We start from the raw sequence: 17,336 nt of genomic DNA on the forward strand, positions 1-17,336 counted from the left end.
TCAGATGGTAGACGAACTGGTCATGATCTTTGCTTGATCTGTGTGTGTGTCAGGAGCGGACGAGTCGATGGTGGTGGTCCTGAAGTTCTCTGGGAACAGGATGGCTTTATGTGCTTGCAATATCGCCTGTTTTCTCCCTAACACCGGCACCATCTGTGGAACCAAAGGAACCATCAGAGTGAGTGACTGAGAACACACACACACACACACACACACACACACACACACACACACACACACTGTGGCGCTTCATTTCACATCATTTTACAGGCACAATTCAAAGTGACTATTGCATTTAAGATATGCATCTAATGCATGCATGCATTGGAGTCGAAGCCATGACCTTGGGACCAGGCGCGACGCAAGTGTTATGCTAGTTTCAGCCTGACGCACTTATCATTTTCACGTCCTGCGCCGCGTTGTTTAAATAGCAAATGCATTTGCGCCCATTTGTTCTCCCGTGGGCTGCTGGTCTGAAAACCAGGTGTGTGTTCAGGCGCATTGTTGGCGCGTTGCTATTTTAGAGGAACTGAAATAGACTGAGCCATTGACCGACTGAACCCTGGTCTAAAGTCAATGGCGCAGTAAGTATTTTTTTGTTATTTAAAGAGCGCGTTCATAATGTGCGCCTATAGGCGGGTCCACAACGTGCGTATACACTCTGCTTATTACACACACACTCTGCTTATTAAACACACACTCTGCTTATTACACACACTCTCTGCTTATTAAACACACACTCTGCTTATTACACACACACTCTGCTTATTAAACACACACTCTGCTTATTACACACACACTCTGCTTATTAAACACACACTCTGCTTATTACACACTCTCTGCTTATTAAACACACAGGGATGCACAGCAGCACACAAATATGCCAAATATGAAAAATAAAAGGATTACAATGTAAAAGATGAATATGTGTACATAACGATATGGTGAATCCGGCTTGTCCCGTACATGGTCTGCTTGAGCTTTAACCTCACACACACACACACACACACACACAGCTTTAACCTCGTGCACGAGCAGATCCGTTTCCTCACTCCAGTTTTTCGCTTGCAAAATCCTCAGTGTAAATAGCGAATCCACTATATGGCGCGAGCGCAACTGGCTTTTAAAGGGAATGGGAGATGAGACTCTGATTGGTTTATTGCACGTTACAGCCAAAACACACCCATTACTCATTAAGAGAACAGAGGCGACCCTTTTAGACCATGCACCGGGAGCGCCGACCATTTTCCCGTCATTAAACTAGTAAAAGTGGATTCGGACGCCCTAAACCATGCGCTTAGAACCTTAAAATAGGGCCCAGTGTCTTACTTGTCAGAGAAAAGACCGTACAGTGTTTAATTAAGGGTGTGAATCTGCCATAATTGGCATTTTTACAGAGAGAGAGAGGTGCCATGTTTCATTTTTGATCTTCTGTTTGAGCCACAGTAATAATAAACCTGTGCTCTAGGTGGCGAATCCCATGCACTGCCCAACCACTCTAGAAGTGAACGGGAAGAAGACCGAGTTCCCTCTCCCTGAGCCCGCGTTGCCTCTGAACTTCGAGAACAGCACCGGACTGAGATACGAGGCAGAAGAAGTGAGACGCTGCCTCCAGAAAGGTAACACACACTTAAACACAAGATGTGACACACAGTTTAACACAAGATGTGATGTAGGGGAGAGCGGGGCACAGCCTAACGCTATTCGACTTTCTCAGTTTGTGTAAACCTACTTAGGGTTCAGAGTATTTATTTTTTCCCTTATTAATTTCACATGTCTAGTACAATTATGTGGTTTTGTTTCATTAATACGGTGTATACTTTTTTCTTGATTTACCCTGAAAGAATGGAAGTGGAATGTGACAACATGCCCCATAGGTGGAGTTCATTGTAACATGACCATATTACAGATTCAAATGTTTTCTGATCTAATCAGAAAAAAAATATACAGGACAAACTAAAATATTTTCTCAAAAAAATACAAGTTTTTCATATAAAATAATTGCATTTTTTAATCATTAAAAATAAACAAATTTTTAAGTTTGACAACAAACACACCGCAAAACACAGCTATACAGCATAGTTCAAAACATAATAATAATTCATAATTTCTGAACATTGACTCTCAGTCTTTATTCACATTTTTCTCATGGTTTCTCAATAGAATTCATAAAAGTGTAGAATAGAATATCATAGTTCTAACAGGGGCTCATTGTAACGCAGTGTGACAACATGCCCCGCCAGACACCTGCGAGTGTCTTCTGCTGTTAGATCAGCATTAAAGAACTAAATAATATCAGATTTGTCTAATTTTAAAATAAACACCAAAAACAGAGATGAAAAATTAGCATAAGTAAGAAATTTACTTTTGCTATAGTTAAATAAATATTCAGTGATATCCTCCATCACTGAACATTCCTATTCTTATTTCTTTTGATTATTTTAATTACTTCTATGTAAAGCACTTTGAATTACCAAATGTGTCAAATGTGCTATATAAATAAACTTGCCTTGCCTTGCCTTCCAAATATTTCTGCATTTTGGCACTATTTTTTCTATATATAGCCTAGTGCTAGTAAATATTAGTGTCGTCATGCTGGCATGTGTGTGGAAGCATTTAAAACAAGTGTGTTACAACTAACCCTGCGTTAGTTTGTGCCTCTCATGAGTTGTGTGTGTCATGCATCTGTCCTGAGAGACTCTCATCTGTGTTTCAGGACTGAAGGAGAGCATTAAAATGTCCCTGACAGACTCTGAGCTTCTAATTGGGATCATGGATGAGGCCCGGAGGCAGGTGGGCGTGGTTTATAAGCAGGACAGCCAATGACTGCCCTCCATTCATTGATTGATCTGAGGCCTGATTGGACGGAGCTACTCAGGAAGAGATTACGTTTGAACATTTTTGAACATTTGTGTAATAAACAGTCGTGTGTGTAGTAGTGGAGAAAATTGTGCACAATAAACATGACCCTAACTGTGGAATTTTTTCTTTAGTTCACCATGATAGTCAAACGAGTGATGCTGAGGGTGAATTTTAGTTTGTTATATCACAAATATAAAGCATGGACATATTTTTTTGTGTCTCTGGAATATAATTTGGGTCTGAATGGGTGAAGATATCATGGGCAACAGTGTATCATAAAAATCGTTGGATATTGTGAACTGGCTCATATTGTGAACTCATGAACTCATTTCACATTTCTCATTTCACATGAACTGGTTCACATACAACTAAAATATAGTGGGCAATAAACAGTACACACGGCTCAATTCTGAAATAAAGAGTTTGTCACCATCTGCTGGTTCTTACAGTAGTGATTGTAGAAACGAAGCTTTTCGAAACTCTGAATCAATTGAATCAATTCCTTCACAAAATGATTCACTGATTCGAAGCTCAACGCCACACGCTCGTGACCCTTGCTGGACAAAACAGTGTGAATGCAAGGAAAACTGAGCCAGAAGATGCAGAAAACACCTTTTACAAACCAATTGCAAATGTTTTATTGACAGTGTGGTCTATTCAATACAATTAACTAATCATCTAATACCATTAAATATGAGGAGACTGCATATGTGTTATTTTATTCAATTGTAGGGCTTGTTTTATGGTGAGCTTGGTTAATCACGCCAATAAGAGACTATTAACTAAAACTCTAAAACACAAATGTGACTCATTAAAAATGTCGACACATTTATGTGGAATGTGTCGAACCATAGACATTTCGAAACGTTTCGAAACAGTTATGACGTAACGCCCACGTGACTTTAGTAGTGTGACACGCGCTTCACTGATTCGAAACAAATGTTTAGCAAATCTTTCTAAGCTTCACAAGCGTGTTTCGAAAGCGCCCATCTAACACACACACACACACACACAAAGAGAGTGAGGCCATCATGTCGATCAGGTGGGGAATCTGCAGCGCTGGGAAAATCAGTCATGACTTTACAGTGGCACTGAAGACTCTCCCGCTAGAACAACACCAGGTACAGACACACACACCTGAGAAACTGCTGAATAACTTCATTCAGCTCAGTGTCATACTACTGGATAAACATACACAACACACACACACACACACACACACACACACACACACACACACACACACACACTGCATGAAGGCGTTAACCGAGTGAAAAACTGACACTGACATGCATTGAGAGTCTCATCTATAAGACACTTTTAATGATGCATTCTACAGACTTCTATATGACTTGTGTAACCAAAGTGTAAACAAACCTCAAACCTCACATCTGAATCCGGGAACTTTCCTGTGCAGCGGAGAAACAGCGACACCGTCAACTGATACACTGTTGCGCAAGGATAGATACATTGTTGCATGTAATATAGCGTTTAATTATGCACAAACATAGATACATTGTTGCATGTAATATAATGTTTAATTATGCACAAGGATAGATACATTGTTGCATGTAATAGCGTTTAATTATGCACAAACTAAGATAGATACATTGTTGCATGTAATATATAATATAATGTTTAATTATGCACTACAAGAATAACGGTATATGTACGTACTAATATTTAATAAAAATTGTAAAGTAAAATCTAAAATAATGTACAAAAAAACATGAAATCTGGTATTATCTATTATAATTGTAAGAATTATTTTAAAATGTAATTTTATTGCTGAATACAGGTGGTGGCTGTTGGTGCACGTGACCTGACGCATGCGCAGGAGTTTGCGCAGAAGCACGGCATCCCACGCGCATACGGCAGCTATGAAGAGCTGGCCAAAGATCCCGAGATCGGTGAGACAATATACTGATCTCAGAACAGCATCTGTGCAAAACTACCATCAGAAGCTGTGCATTAAACTGCCTTCATCTGTTCTGCCTTCACACAGTCAAAATCATCTCAAGGTTGAAAATATCTAGCTTCTATTTTGTTCAAAAAAAAAACTATACTCACTATAGTACTGCAAAATGTATGTATTTATTTAAAAAACATTATAAATGTAATCAGTTATTATCTTAACACACTCACATTTAAATAATTATCTTGGTATGATTACTTTAATCGTCCCTTTTAAGGGAAATTTGTTTTGGGCATTATTACACTTGAAGCTGTGTAACAAGATAAACACATCAGTAACAACCTAACCCTAACACTGTCATGCCCGTCACATTAGAATTCAGTGGTTTTGTAGCCAAAAGAACAAAAGTAGTAGTATGGTAGGCTACTAGTAGTATGGTAGTAGTTGTATGGTAGTAGAAGTATGGTGGTATCATTAATATCGTAGTAGTAGAAGTATTGTATTAACAGTATGGTAATGGTAGTAGCAGTATGGTAGTGGTAGTAGTTGTATGGTGGTGGTGGTGGTGGTGGTGGTGGTGGTAGTAGTAGTAGTAGTAGTAGTAGTAGTAGTAGTATGGTAGTACTAAGATTAGTGAGAGTGTAGAGATGATGTTCCAGATGTGTGTGAGAGTGTAGAAATGATGTTCCAGATGTGGTGTGTGTGTGTAGAGATGATGTTCCAGATGTGTGTGAGAGTGTAGAGATGATGTTCCATATGTGTGTGAGAGTGTAGAGATGATGTTCCAGATGTGTGTGGGTGTAGAGATGATGTGTAGTGAGTGTAGAAATGATGTTCCAAATGTGTAGTGAGAGTGTAGAGATGATGTTCCAGATGTGTGTAAGAGTGTAGAGATGATGTTCCAGATGTGTGTGAGAGTGTAGAAATGATGTTCCAGATGTGGTGTGTGTGTGTAGAGATGATGTTCCAGATGTGTGTGAGAGTGTAGAGATGATGTTCCATATGTGTGTGAGAGTGTAGAGATGATGTTCCAGATGTGTGTGGGTGTAGAGATGATGTGTAGTGAGAGTGTAGAAATGATGTTCCAAATGTGTAGTGAGAGTGTAGAGATGATGTTCCAGATGTGTGTGAGAGTGTAGAAATGATGTTCCAGATGTGTGTGAGAGTGTAGAAATGATGTTCCAGATGTGGTGTGTGTGTGTAGAGATGATGTTCCAGATGTGTGTGAGAGTGTAGAAATTATGTTCCAGATGTGGTGTGAGAGTGTAGAAATGATGTTCCAGATGTGTGTGAGACTGTAGAAATGATGTTCCAGATGTGTAGTGAGAGTGTAGAGATGATGTTCCAGATGTGGTGTGAGAGTGTAGAGATGATGTTCAAGATGTGTAGTGAGAGTGTAGAAATGATGTTCCAGATGTGTGTGAGTGTAGAAATGATGTTCCAGATGTGTGTGAGAGTGTAGAGATGATGTTCCATATGTGTGTGAGAGTGTAGAGATGATGTTCCAGATGTGTGTGAGAGTGTAGAGATGATGTTCCATATGTGTAGTGAGAGTGTAGAGATGATGTTCCAGATGTGTAGTGTGTGTAGAGATGATGTGTAGTGAGAGTATAGAGGTGTTCCAGATGTGTAGTGAGTGTATAGATGATGTTCCAGATGTGTTGTGAGAGTGTATAGATGCTGATGTGTTCCAGATGTGTAGTGAGAGTATAGATGCTGATGTTCCAGATGTGTAGTGAGTGTAGAGATGATGTTCCAGATGTGTAGTGAGAGTATAGATGCTGATGTGTTCCAGATGTGTAGTGAGAGTGTAGAGATGATGTTCCAGATGTGTAGTGAGAGTATAGACGCTGATGTGTTCCAGATGTGTAGTGAGAGTGTAGAGATGATGTTCCAGATGTGTAGTGTGTGTAGAGATGATGTGTAGTGAGAGTGTAGAGGTGTTCCAGATGTGTAGTGAGTGTATAGATGATGTTCCAGATGTGTTGTGAGAATGTATAGATGCTGATGTGTTCCAGATGTGTAGTGAGAGTATAGATGCTGATGTTCCAGATGTGTAGTGAGTGTAGAGATGATGTTCCAGATGTGTAGTGAGAGTATAGATGCTGATGTTCCAGATGTGTAGTGAGTGTAGATATGATGTTCCAGATGTGTTGAGAGTGTAGAAATGATGTTCCAGATGTGTAGTGAGTGTAGAGATGATGTTCCAGATGTGCAGTGAGTGTATAGATGCTGATGTGTTCCAGATGTGTAGTGAGTGTATAGATGATGATGTGTTCCAGATGTGTAGTGAGTGTAGAGATGATGTTCCAGATGTGTAGTGAGTGTAGAGATGATGTTCCAGATGTGTAGTGAGTGTATAGATGCTGATGTGTTCTAGATGTGTAGTGAGTGTATAGATGATGATGTGTTCCAGATGTGTAGTGAGTGTAGAGATGATGTTCCAGATGTGTAGTGAGTGTATAGATGCTGATGTGTTCCAGATGTGTAGTGAGAGTGTAGAGATGATGTTCCAGATGTGTAGTGAGTGTATACAGTGCTATGCATAAGTTTAGGCACCCATGCTAAAGTTGACTAAAAAGAGGAATAAAAAATCATATTTTGCAAATTTAACTTAATGCCTTATTTTAAAAAATGAGGAAAAATCCAACCTTTAAGGACACCAATTTTCTTTGTGAATGAATAATGTATCGTAAATAAATAAATGTTCTTCCTTAAAAAACAGGGTGCATAAGTTTGGGCACCACTATGTTAAATTCCCATAGAGGCAGGCAGATTTTTATTTTTAAGTATTTTTTTTTTTTTTTTTTTAGGATACTATGCATCCTGATAAAGTTCCCTTGGCCTTTGGAATTAAAATAGCCCCACATCATCACATAGCCTTCACTATACCTAGAGATTGGCATGATTTTATTTCAGTTAGCCTAATAGCTAGTTTGATTTGCATTGAGAGATGATCTTATGGAAAGTACTCCATGCCAATCTCTAGGTATGGTGAAGGCTATGTGATGATGTGGGGCTATTTTAATTCCAAAGGCCAAGGGAACTTTATCAGGATGCATAGTATCCTAAAAAAAAAAAAAAAAAAAATACTTAAAAATAAAAATCTGCCTGCCTCTATGGGAATTTAACATAGTGGTGCCCAAACTTATGCACCCTGTTTTTTAAGGAAGAACATTTATTTATTTACGATACATTATTCATTCACAAAGAAAATTGGTGTCCTTAAAGGTTGGATTTTTCCTCATTTTTGAAAATAAGGCATTAAGTTAAATTTGCAAAATATGATTTTTTATTCCTCTTTTTAGTCAACTTTAGCATGGTTGCCTAAACTTATGCATAGCACTGTATATGCTGATGTGTTCCAGATGTGCAGTGAGTGTATAGATGCTGATGTGTTCCAGATGTGCAGTGAGTGTATAGATGCTGATGTGTTCCAGATGTGTAGTGAGTGTAGAGATGATGTTCCAGATGTGTAGTGAGTGTAGAGATGATGTTCCAGATGTGTAGTGAGTGTATAGATGCTGATGTGTTCCAGATGTGTAGTGAGTGTAGAGATGATGTTCCAGATGTGTAGTGAGTGTATAGATGCTGATGTGTTCCAGATGTGTAGTGAGTGTAGAGATGATGTTCCAGATGTGCAGTGAGTGTATAGATGCTGATGTGTTCCAGATGTGCAGTGAGTGTATAGATGCTGATGTGTTCCAGATGTGTAGTGAGTGTAGAGATGATGTTCCAGATGTGTAGTGAGTGTATAGATGCTGATGTGTTCCAGATGTGCAGTGAGTGTATAGATGCTGATGTGTTCCAGATGTGGTGTATGTGGGCACGATCCACCCTCATCATCTGTCGGTGGGCGTTCTCTTCATGAACTCTAAGAAGAACGTCCTGTGTGAGAAACCGCTGGCCATGAACCTGAAGGAAGTTCGGGAACTGATCGCCACAGCGAAGAAGAACGACGTCTTCCTCATGGAGGTGAGCAGAGGTTCAGGTGTTAGGCTTTGTTCAAATTACAGAGAGGTTTTAAGAGGAAAAACATAATAATATGTATGAGAATATTTTTTATGAAATTTAATACAGTATGAAGACTCTCCCCCTTTAATTGATCAGTATAACTAAGTTTGTGGAGACTGATTGGTTTAAGCATGATCACTTGTGTTGTGATTGATTTTACATAGTCATAATATTATATGTACAGACCACAAATTATGTCTCAGATTTGAATTGTATTATTAGTTATGTATTATTATTATTAGTAGTATTTAAGTATATTATGTGTCCGTTATCCTAAAGTTTATTTACCTATTTTGTATTTATTTATTTATTACTATTATTGTTATATAGTTTTAGCGTTATTTAGCATTATTGCAAAATAGTTTGAAGCTTATTATTAATGATTTGTAAAAGTTTACAAATAAATATATTTAAAAAAAGTAATACAATGACTAAAGAGATTAACATGCATTAACTTTATTAAACAAATGTATTTAATGTTACTATTTTTTATTTTAAAATATGTAATATATAAATATGAATTCATTATTAGGTATAAATAATACATGATGATGATAAAAAAAAAATGAATTAGTAATAAATACCATTTCAAATATGAATGATAAAAACTAAATATTTTCATATTTTAATTATTTATTAATATTATTAATAATTATTATTAATGTGTGTCCACTTTTATGGGTGTCAGTATAGAATATTTATTTATAAATTATACTATATTTATACACCTGCAAATATTCCAATGAAATGTTATACCTGGTTCACACTGATGAAAAATAAGACGAGCTCCAGGCATTTGGACACATATTTATTTAAGTTAGTTTTTAAAATGAATATTTAAATTATTTATTACTAATTACATTTTTTTTTTTTATCATTTATTAGTTATAACTAATAAATTAATATTTATAGTATTAATTACTGTTACATTTATTACTGTTACATTTATAAAAAATAGTTATAGTTTATTATCATCATTACTATTAATGACCCCCTATGAATAAATGATGTGTTCTGCAGGCGGTTTGGACCCGCTTCTTCCCGGCCTCGGCTGAGATCCGCCGGCTGCTGTCCCGGGACGAGGTGGGCGAGGTGAAGCTGGTGCGAGCAGACTTCGGGTGGCCTCTCATGCATGTGTCCCGGGCCGTGGAGAAGGATCTGGGAGGAGGAGCGCTGATCGACATCGGCATCTACTGTCTGCAGTTTGTGCTCATGGTGTTTGGCGGAGAGAAACCGGAGCGCGTACAAGCAACGGGATTCTGTCTGGACACTGGTACTGGGCACATCACTTTATAATAATAATATATAAAATATATACACTACCGTTCAAAAGTTTGGGGTCAGTAAGATTTTTTTATGTTTTTAAAAGAAGTATCCATGATACCGTGATCCAGCTCACCAAGGCTGCATTTATTTGATAAAAAACAATAAAAAAAAAACAGTAATATTGTGAAATATTATGACAATTTAAAATGACTCTTTTCTATTTTAATATATTTTAAGCTGTAATTTATTCCTGTGATCAAAGCTGAATTTTCAGCATTACTCCAGTCTTCAGTGTCACATGATCCTTCAGAAATCATTCTAATATGATGGTTTGATGCTCAAGAAACATTTATGATTATTGTCATATGCACTTTTATGATGGACAGATGCACTTTTATGATGGACAGATGCACTTTTATGCGCTTTTATGATGGATAGATGCACTTTTATGATGGATAGATGCACTTTTATCATGGATAGATGCACTTTTATGATGGACAGATGCACTTTTATGATGGATAGATGCACTTTTATGATGGACAGATGCACTTTTATCATGGATAGATGCACTTTTATGATGGACAGATGCACTTTTATGATGGACAGATGCACTTTTATGATGGATAGATGCACTTTTATGATGGACAGATGCACTTTTATGATGGACAGATGCACTTTTATGATGGACAGATGCACTTTTATGATGGACAGATGCACTTTTATGCACTTTTATGATGGATAGATGCACTTTTATGATGGACAGATGCACTTTTATCATGGATAGATGCACTTTTATGATGGATAGATGCACTTTTATGATGGATAGATGCACTTTTATGATGGACAGATGCACTTTTATCATGGATAGATGCACTTTTATGATGGACAGATGCACTTTTATGATGGACAGATGCACTTTTATGATGGACAGATGCACTTCTATGATGGACAGATGCACTTTTATGATGGACAGATGCACTTCTATGATGGATAGATGCACTTTTATGATGGACAGATGCACTTCTATGATGGATAGATGCACTTCTATGATGGACAGATGCACTTCTATGATGGATAGATGCACTTTTATGATGGACAGATGCACTTTTATGATGGAAAGATGCACTTTTATGATGGACAGATGCACTTTTATGCACTTTTATGATGGATAGATGCACTTTTATGATGATAGATGCACTTTTATCATCGATAGATGCGCTTTTATCATGGACAGATACACTTTTATGATGATAGATGCACTTTTATGCACTTTTATGATGGAAAGATGCACTTTTATGATGGATAGATGCACTTTTATGATGGATAGATGCACTTTTATGATGGACAGATGCACTTTTATGATGGACAGATGCACTTTTATGATGGACAGATGCACTTTTATGATGGACTGATGCACTTTTATGATGGACAGATGCACTTTTATGCACTTTTATGATGGATAGATGCACTTTTATGATGGATAGATGCACTTTTATGATGGATAGATGCACTTTTATGATGGACAGATGCACTTTTATGATGGACAGATGCACTTTTATGATGGACTGATGCACTTTTATGATGGACAGATGCACTTTTATGCACTTTTATGATGGATAGATGCACTTTTATGATGGACAGATGCACTTTTATGCACTTTTATGATGGATAGATGCACTTTTATGATGGATAGATGCACTTTTATGATGATAGATGCACTTTTATGATGGACAGATGCACTTTTATGATGATAGATGCACTTTTATCCACAGGTGTAGATGAAGCGATGATCGTCACACTGATGTTCTCAGGACACAGAATGGCCGTCTGTACCTGCACGATCTCCACTGAGCTTCCGAACGAAGCCGTCATCGTCGGGACCAAAGGCACCATCAAGGTCTGTTCTCGTTCCTGCTCGTGTACAACTGCTCTCAACTGAGATCGTGCAAATATCTGATCATATATTACTGTAACTGCTGTCATATTCTGGCAAATGCAGCTTTTAAAGTCAAATTATTGTTGTACTGTTGAAACTAAATCACATACACCCAAACATCTCGTGATCGTGATTCAGATTATTTACATTTACTTTCATTCGGCAGATGCTTTTATTCAAAGTGACTTTGATTGAATCTGATGCAGGCCTGTAATAATACTTTTTATTCATTTGTATAGCACCTTTCATGCATAAAATGAACTTCAATGTGCTTTATAGGTCATAAAAACAACATTTAAAGCATAAAAAAATAAATATATATATATATACACACACACACACACACACACACACCTGTATTAACATAGTTGACAAGTATTAATACAATGACTAAAGAGACTTAAATACATACAGTATATTTAATAAGCAAATTTATTCTTTTTTAATTTAATAATATGCAATGTTTAATAAAATAACAGAAAGGTTCCATTTGTTAATATTAGTTAACTACATTAATAAACATGAACTAACAATAAAAAACACTTTCAAAGCATTTATTAATGTTAATGTCAACATTTGCTAATACATTATTACAATAAAAAGTTGTATCTGTTAATATTATTTAATGGACCTGAGCTGACATGAACTAACCGAGAATAGTTCTACTTGTGCTTAAGAAAGATGAATAAATACTGAAACAAATGTATTGCTTATTGTTAATTAATGCGATAACAACCATTAACTAACAGGACGTTATTGTAAAGTGTCGAGTAAAAGTAATTTTTAAATGAACTTTACAAAGATATGTTTCCAAATGCTTGGAGCTTGTCTTGTTGATCATCATCAGTGTATTATTATATAAAGCACACAGATTTCTCAGTTTCAAGTGAAGAATGCAGGATTCCCTGGGAATCAGACCCAGTGCCTTTGGTTTATCAGTGGGACTGCAGGAATGATCCGTCTGTGAGTTTTCCACTTTCAGATCTGCATGTTCTGTTGTTCGTGTGGCTCAGATCCCGGCTCACATGTGGTGTCCGACGTCTCTGATGGTGAACGGTGTGGAGACCCAGTATCCGCTGCCTGACCCCGCTCTACCGCTGAACTTCATCAACAGCACAGGCATGCGCTACGAGGCAGAAGAGGTCCGGCACTGCCTGCTCACAGGTCATCACGGCATGATAGGACTAATGTCAATGTGGATTGCTGGATTAAAGGGATAGTTCACACAAAAATGAAAATTAGCCCTTGATTTACTCATTACCTGAAGCCATCCTAGTGTATATGACATTCTTCTTTCAGACCAACACAATCAGAGTTATGTTAAAAAATGGCCTGGCTCCCTTATGTCTTATGTCTGTTACATAAAGTTTTAAATATGGATATTTTTATTACACAAACGCCTTCTGAAGCGACAGCGATGAGTTTATTAACCAGCTGGAGCCTGTGGATGCATCTATCCATGTTGCAAATTATTTATTGTTTGCTGAATATTTGTTTCTTTTTAGTTGTCTATGGACCTAATAATTACTGGGCTAGGCTACTGTTGAAATTTTATTGAAAAAAAGCACATCTTTAATAAGAATATATATATATAATATATATATACTGTGGCTCTTTTGGAAAAATGCATTAACCAAAAATGAAAAAAATGGCTCTTTGGTCAAAAAAGGTTCCCGACCCCTGGTTTAGGCTAATACACCAACAGAACATTTCTGTATAATAAAGGGCAACATTTTGCATCCAAGTCTATCATTTGGAATCTTTACATTGTATTGCTGCTCAGAATTCGAGTAGCCGTATATCTCCAGCCTCAAAGATGTTTTGAGGTGCCATCTTTTTTTTTAGATGCTACTTTTATGATGGACGGATGCACTTCTATGATGGATAGATGCACTTTTATGATGGATAGGTGCACTTTTATGATGGATAGGTGCACTTTTATGATGGACGGATGCACTTCTATGATGGACGGATGCACTTCTATGATGGACGGATGCACTTTTATGATGGATAGATGCACTTTTATGATGGACGGATGCACTTCTATGATGGATAGGTGCACTTTTATGATGGACGGATGCACTTCTATGATGGACGGATGCACTTTTATGATGGACGGATGCACTTTTATGATGGATAGGTGCACTTTTATGATGGACGGATGCACTTCTATGATGGACGGATGCACTTTTATGATGGACGGATGCACTTCTATGATGGATAGATGCACTTTTATGATGGATAGATGCACTTCTATGATGGACGGATGCACTTCTATGATGGACGGATGCACTTCTATGATGGACGGATGCACTTCTATGATGGATAGATGCACTTCTATGATGGACGGATGCACTTTTATGATGGACGGATGCACTTTTATGATGGACAGATGCACTTTTATGATGGATAGGTGCACTTTTATGATGGACGGATGCACTTCTATGATGGACGGATGCACTTTTATGATGGACGGATGCACTTCTATGATGGACGGATGCACTTCTATGATGGATAGATGCACTTTTATGATGGACGGATGCACTTTTATGATGGACGGATGCACTTCTATGATGGACAGATGCACTTTTATGATGGATAGATGCACTTTTATGATGGACAGATGCACTTTTATGATGGACAGATGCACTTTTATGATGGACACATGCACTTCTATGATGGACAGATGCACTTTTATGATGGATAGATGCACTTTTATGATGGACAGATGCACTTTTATGATGGACGGATGCACTTTTATGATGGACGGATGCACTTTTATGATGGACGGATGCACTTTTATGATGGACAGATGCACTTTTATGATGGACGGATGCACTTTTATGATGGACGGATGCACTTTTATGATGGACGGATGCACTTTTATGATGGACAGATGCACTTTTATGATGGACAGATGCACTTTTATGATGGACACATGCACTTCTATGATGGACAGATGCACTTTTATGATGGATAGATGCACTTTTATGATGGACAGATGCACTTTTATGATGGACGGATGCACTTTTATGATGGACGGATGCACTTTTATGATGGACGGATGCACTTTTATGATGGACGGATGCACTTTTATGATGGACAGATGCACTTTTATGATGGACAGATGCACTTTTATGATGGACGGATGCACTTTTATGATGGACGGATGCACTTCTATGATGGACAGATGCACTTCTATGATGGACAGATGCACTTTTATGATGGATAGGTGCACTTTTATGATGGACGGATGCACTTTTATGATGGACGGATGCACTTTTATGATGGACAGATGCACTTTTATGATGGATAGATGCACTTCTATGATGGACAGATGCACTTTTATGATGGACAGATGCACTTTTATGATGGACAGATGCACTTTTATGATGGACAGATTTATGATGGACAGATGCACTTTTATGATGGACAGATGCACTTTTATGATGGATAGGTGCACTTTTATGATGGACAGATGCACTTCTATGATGGACAGATGCACTTTTATGATGGATAGATGCACTTCTATGATGGATAGATGCACTTTTATGATGGATAGATGCACTTTTATGATGGATAGGTGCACTTTTATGATGGACAGATGCACTTCTATGATGGACAGATGCACTTTTATGATGGATAGATGCACTTCTATGATGGATAGATGCACTATTATGATGGATAGATGCACTTTTATGATGGATAGATGCACTTTTATGATGGATAGATGCACTTTTATGATGGATAGATGCACTTTTATGATGGATAGGTGCACTTTTATGATGGACAGATGCACTTCTATGATGGACAGATGCACTTTTATGATGGATAGATGCACTTCTATGATGGATAGATGCACTATTATGATGGATAGATGCACTTTTATGATGGACAGATGCACTTTTATGGACTTCAAAACAGAAACAGCCATTCACTGCCATTATAAAGTTTGGAAGAGATTTTAATATAACTGATTGTATTCGTCTGAGAGAAGCATGTCATATACACTAGGATGACTGGAGAGTAAATCATGGGCTAATTGTCATTTTTGGGTGAACTATCCGTTTAATGACCTTCAGCTCATCAAATCATGGACTCTGATCATGTATTGCAGGTTTGAAGGAGAGTTCCCTCATGTCTCACGCAGACTCGGCTCTGCTGGTGGAGATCATGGATGAAGCCAGGAGACAGGTGGGCGTGGTCTACAGCCAGGACAGCCAATGAGCTGCCTCCGCCATCACTGCTCATTAAAATAGGTCAATAAAAGGTGTTGGGTGCTTTTTTTCATTGGTTCAACCACAAAATAAACTCAAACGTGCTACACTGTTGATATGTGTGTCTTTCTGGTTGCTCTTATCTGCATATGCTATATTAAGATGATTCAGTCAGATTTCTTGGTAACACTTTACTGTAAGGTTCATTAGTTAACTACATTAATTAGCATGAACTGAGAATGACCTGCAGTTATACGGCATTTATTGATCTTTGTTAATTTCAACATTTACTAATACTTCAGATATTGTTCACATTAATGCACTGTGAACTAACATGAACAAACAATGAATGACTATTTTTATGAACTAACGTTAACAAAGATTAATAAATACTGTAACAAATGTATTACTCATGGTTATTTCATGTTAGTTAGTACATTAATGTACCTTATTGTAAAGTGTTACCGATTTCTCCACAATAAGCTAAAACAAGTCACTTCCTCATGAGCAGAACTGCTTTAGTATAGCACTTATTTAATCAAACTATAAAGATTATAAATCATTCAGATTGCATTTTCTCCACTCAGCCTGTCCTGTTAATTTTCATAGAGTTCATGTGGTGTTAAGACAGTTCAGAGTTGTTTTTAAAGAAGAATTTGTGTACTTTGCCACTAGATGTTATGATGACCTCTTTATTAGTGAACTTTGCGCTAACAAGGCTTTGTTTATATGGCTGGACAGACTTTTTTTGTTAGGTAACCTTGAGCAGAAACACAAAGGCAGTATTCAACACAAGAGCAGTTCATTTGAGGATAAGAATTGAGTTGACCTCATTTTCTGTCTAAACTCTTCAGTTTATCACTATATTAGTGAAAAGTGAGTTGCACTTCATTTTACAGTACGTTTACTTACAGTGAACTTATCTAAGAAAGTACTGGGATATATAAGGTAACTACATGGGTTAAGGTTAGGTTTAGAGTTAGTACCTAGTTATTGCGATAACCATATATATATATATATATATATATAGTATGTACATGTGGAACAGGACTGTAACATTGTATTAAAGAGAAAACATGCACCTAACTCTTTTTCTTTAGGAGTCACCACATTTTATGTCTTATGT

At 37.3% G+C, this 17,336-nt stretch overlaps 2 protein-coding genes across 4 annotated transcripts in view; both read left to right on the top strand.

Annotated features, from left to right (window-relative positions):
* The window catches only part of dhdh.1 (dihydrodiol dehydrogenase, tandem duplicate 1), a 13,870-nt gene extending 10,302 nt beyond the window's left edge, over positions 1 to 3,568 (top strand). For all 3 annotated transcript variants that reach the window (XM_084409365.1, XM_084409366.1, XM_084409364.1), the window contains 3 exons: positions 54 to 178; positions 1,469 to 1,619; positions 2,717 to 3,568. In XM_084409365.1, the coding sequence (XP_084265491.1) occupies positions 54 to 178; positions 1,469 to 1,619; positions 2,717 to 2,826 (386 nt within the window). In that variant the 3' untranslated portion in view covers positions 2,827 to 3,568. The remainder of the gene's footprint in view (positions 1 to 53; positions 179 to 1,468; positions 1,620 to 2,716) is intronic.
* A 155-nt stretch (positions 3,569 to 3,723) lies between these two features.
* Positions 3,724 to 16,324, top strand: dhdh.2 (dihydrodiol dehydrogenase, tandem duplicate 2). Its single transcript, XM_084409363.1, has 7 exons — positions 3,724 to 3,983; positions 4,661 to 4,772; positions 8,589 to 8,752; positions 9,812 to 10,064; positions 11,830 to 11,954; positions 13,007 to 13,157; positions 16,111 to 16,324. Exons 1-7 carry the CDS (start codon positions 3,894 to 3,896, stop codon positions 16,218 to 16,220), a joined length of 1,005 nt encoding a protein of 334 aa, XP_084265489.1. The 5' UTR covers positions 3,724 to 3,893; the 3' UTR covers positions 16,221 to 16,324.
* The last annotated feature ends 1,012 nt before the right edge of the window (positions 16,325 to 17,336 follow it).

Source organism: Rutilus rutilus, assembly GCF_951802725.1.
Source record: "Rutilus rutilus genome assembly, chromosome: 5".
Lineage (NCBI taxonomy): Eukaryota > Metazoa > Chordata > Actinopteri > Cypriniformes > Leuciscidae > Rutilus > Rutilus rutilus.

Bases quoted from the DNA above. Each gene is read 5' to 3' on its own strand.
- dhdh.2 (XM_084409363.1), top strand. From the start codon at position 3,894: ATGTCGATCAGGTGGGGAATCTGCAGCGCTGGGAAAATCAGTCATGAC. The intron at 3,984-4,660 runs GTACAGACACAC...TGCTGAATACAG, and splicing joins TCCCGCTAGAACAACACCAG to GTGGTGGCTGTTGGTGCACG. The intron at 10,065-11,829 runs GTACTGGGCACA...TTTTATCCACAG, and splicing joins GGGATTCTGTCTGGACACTG to GTGTAGATGAAGCGATGATC.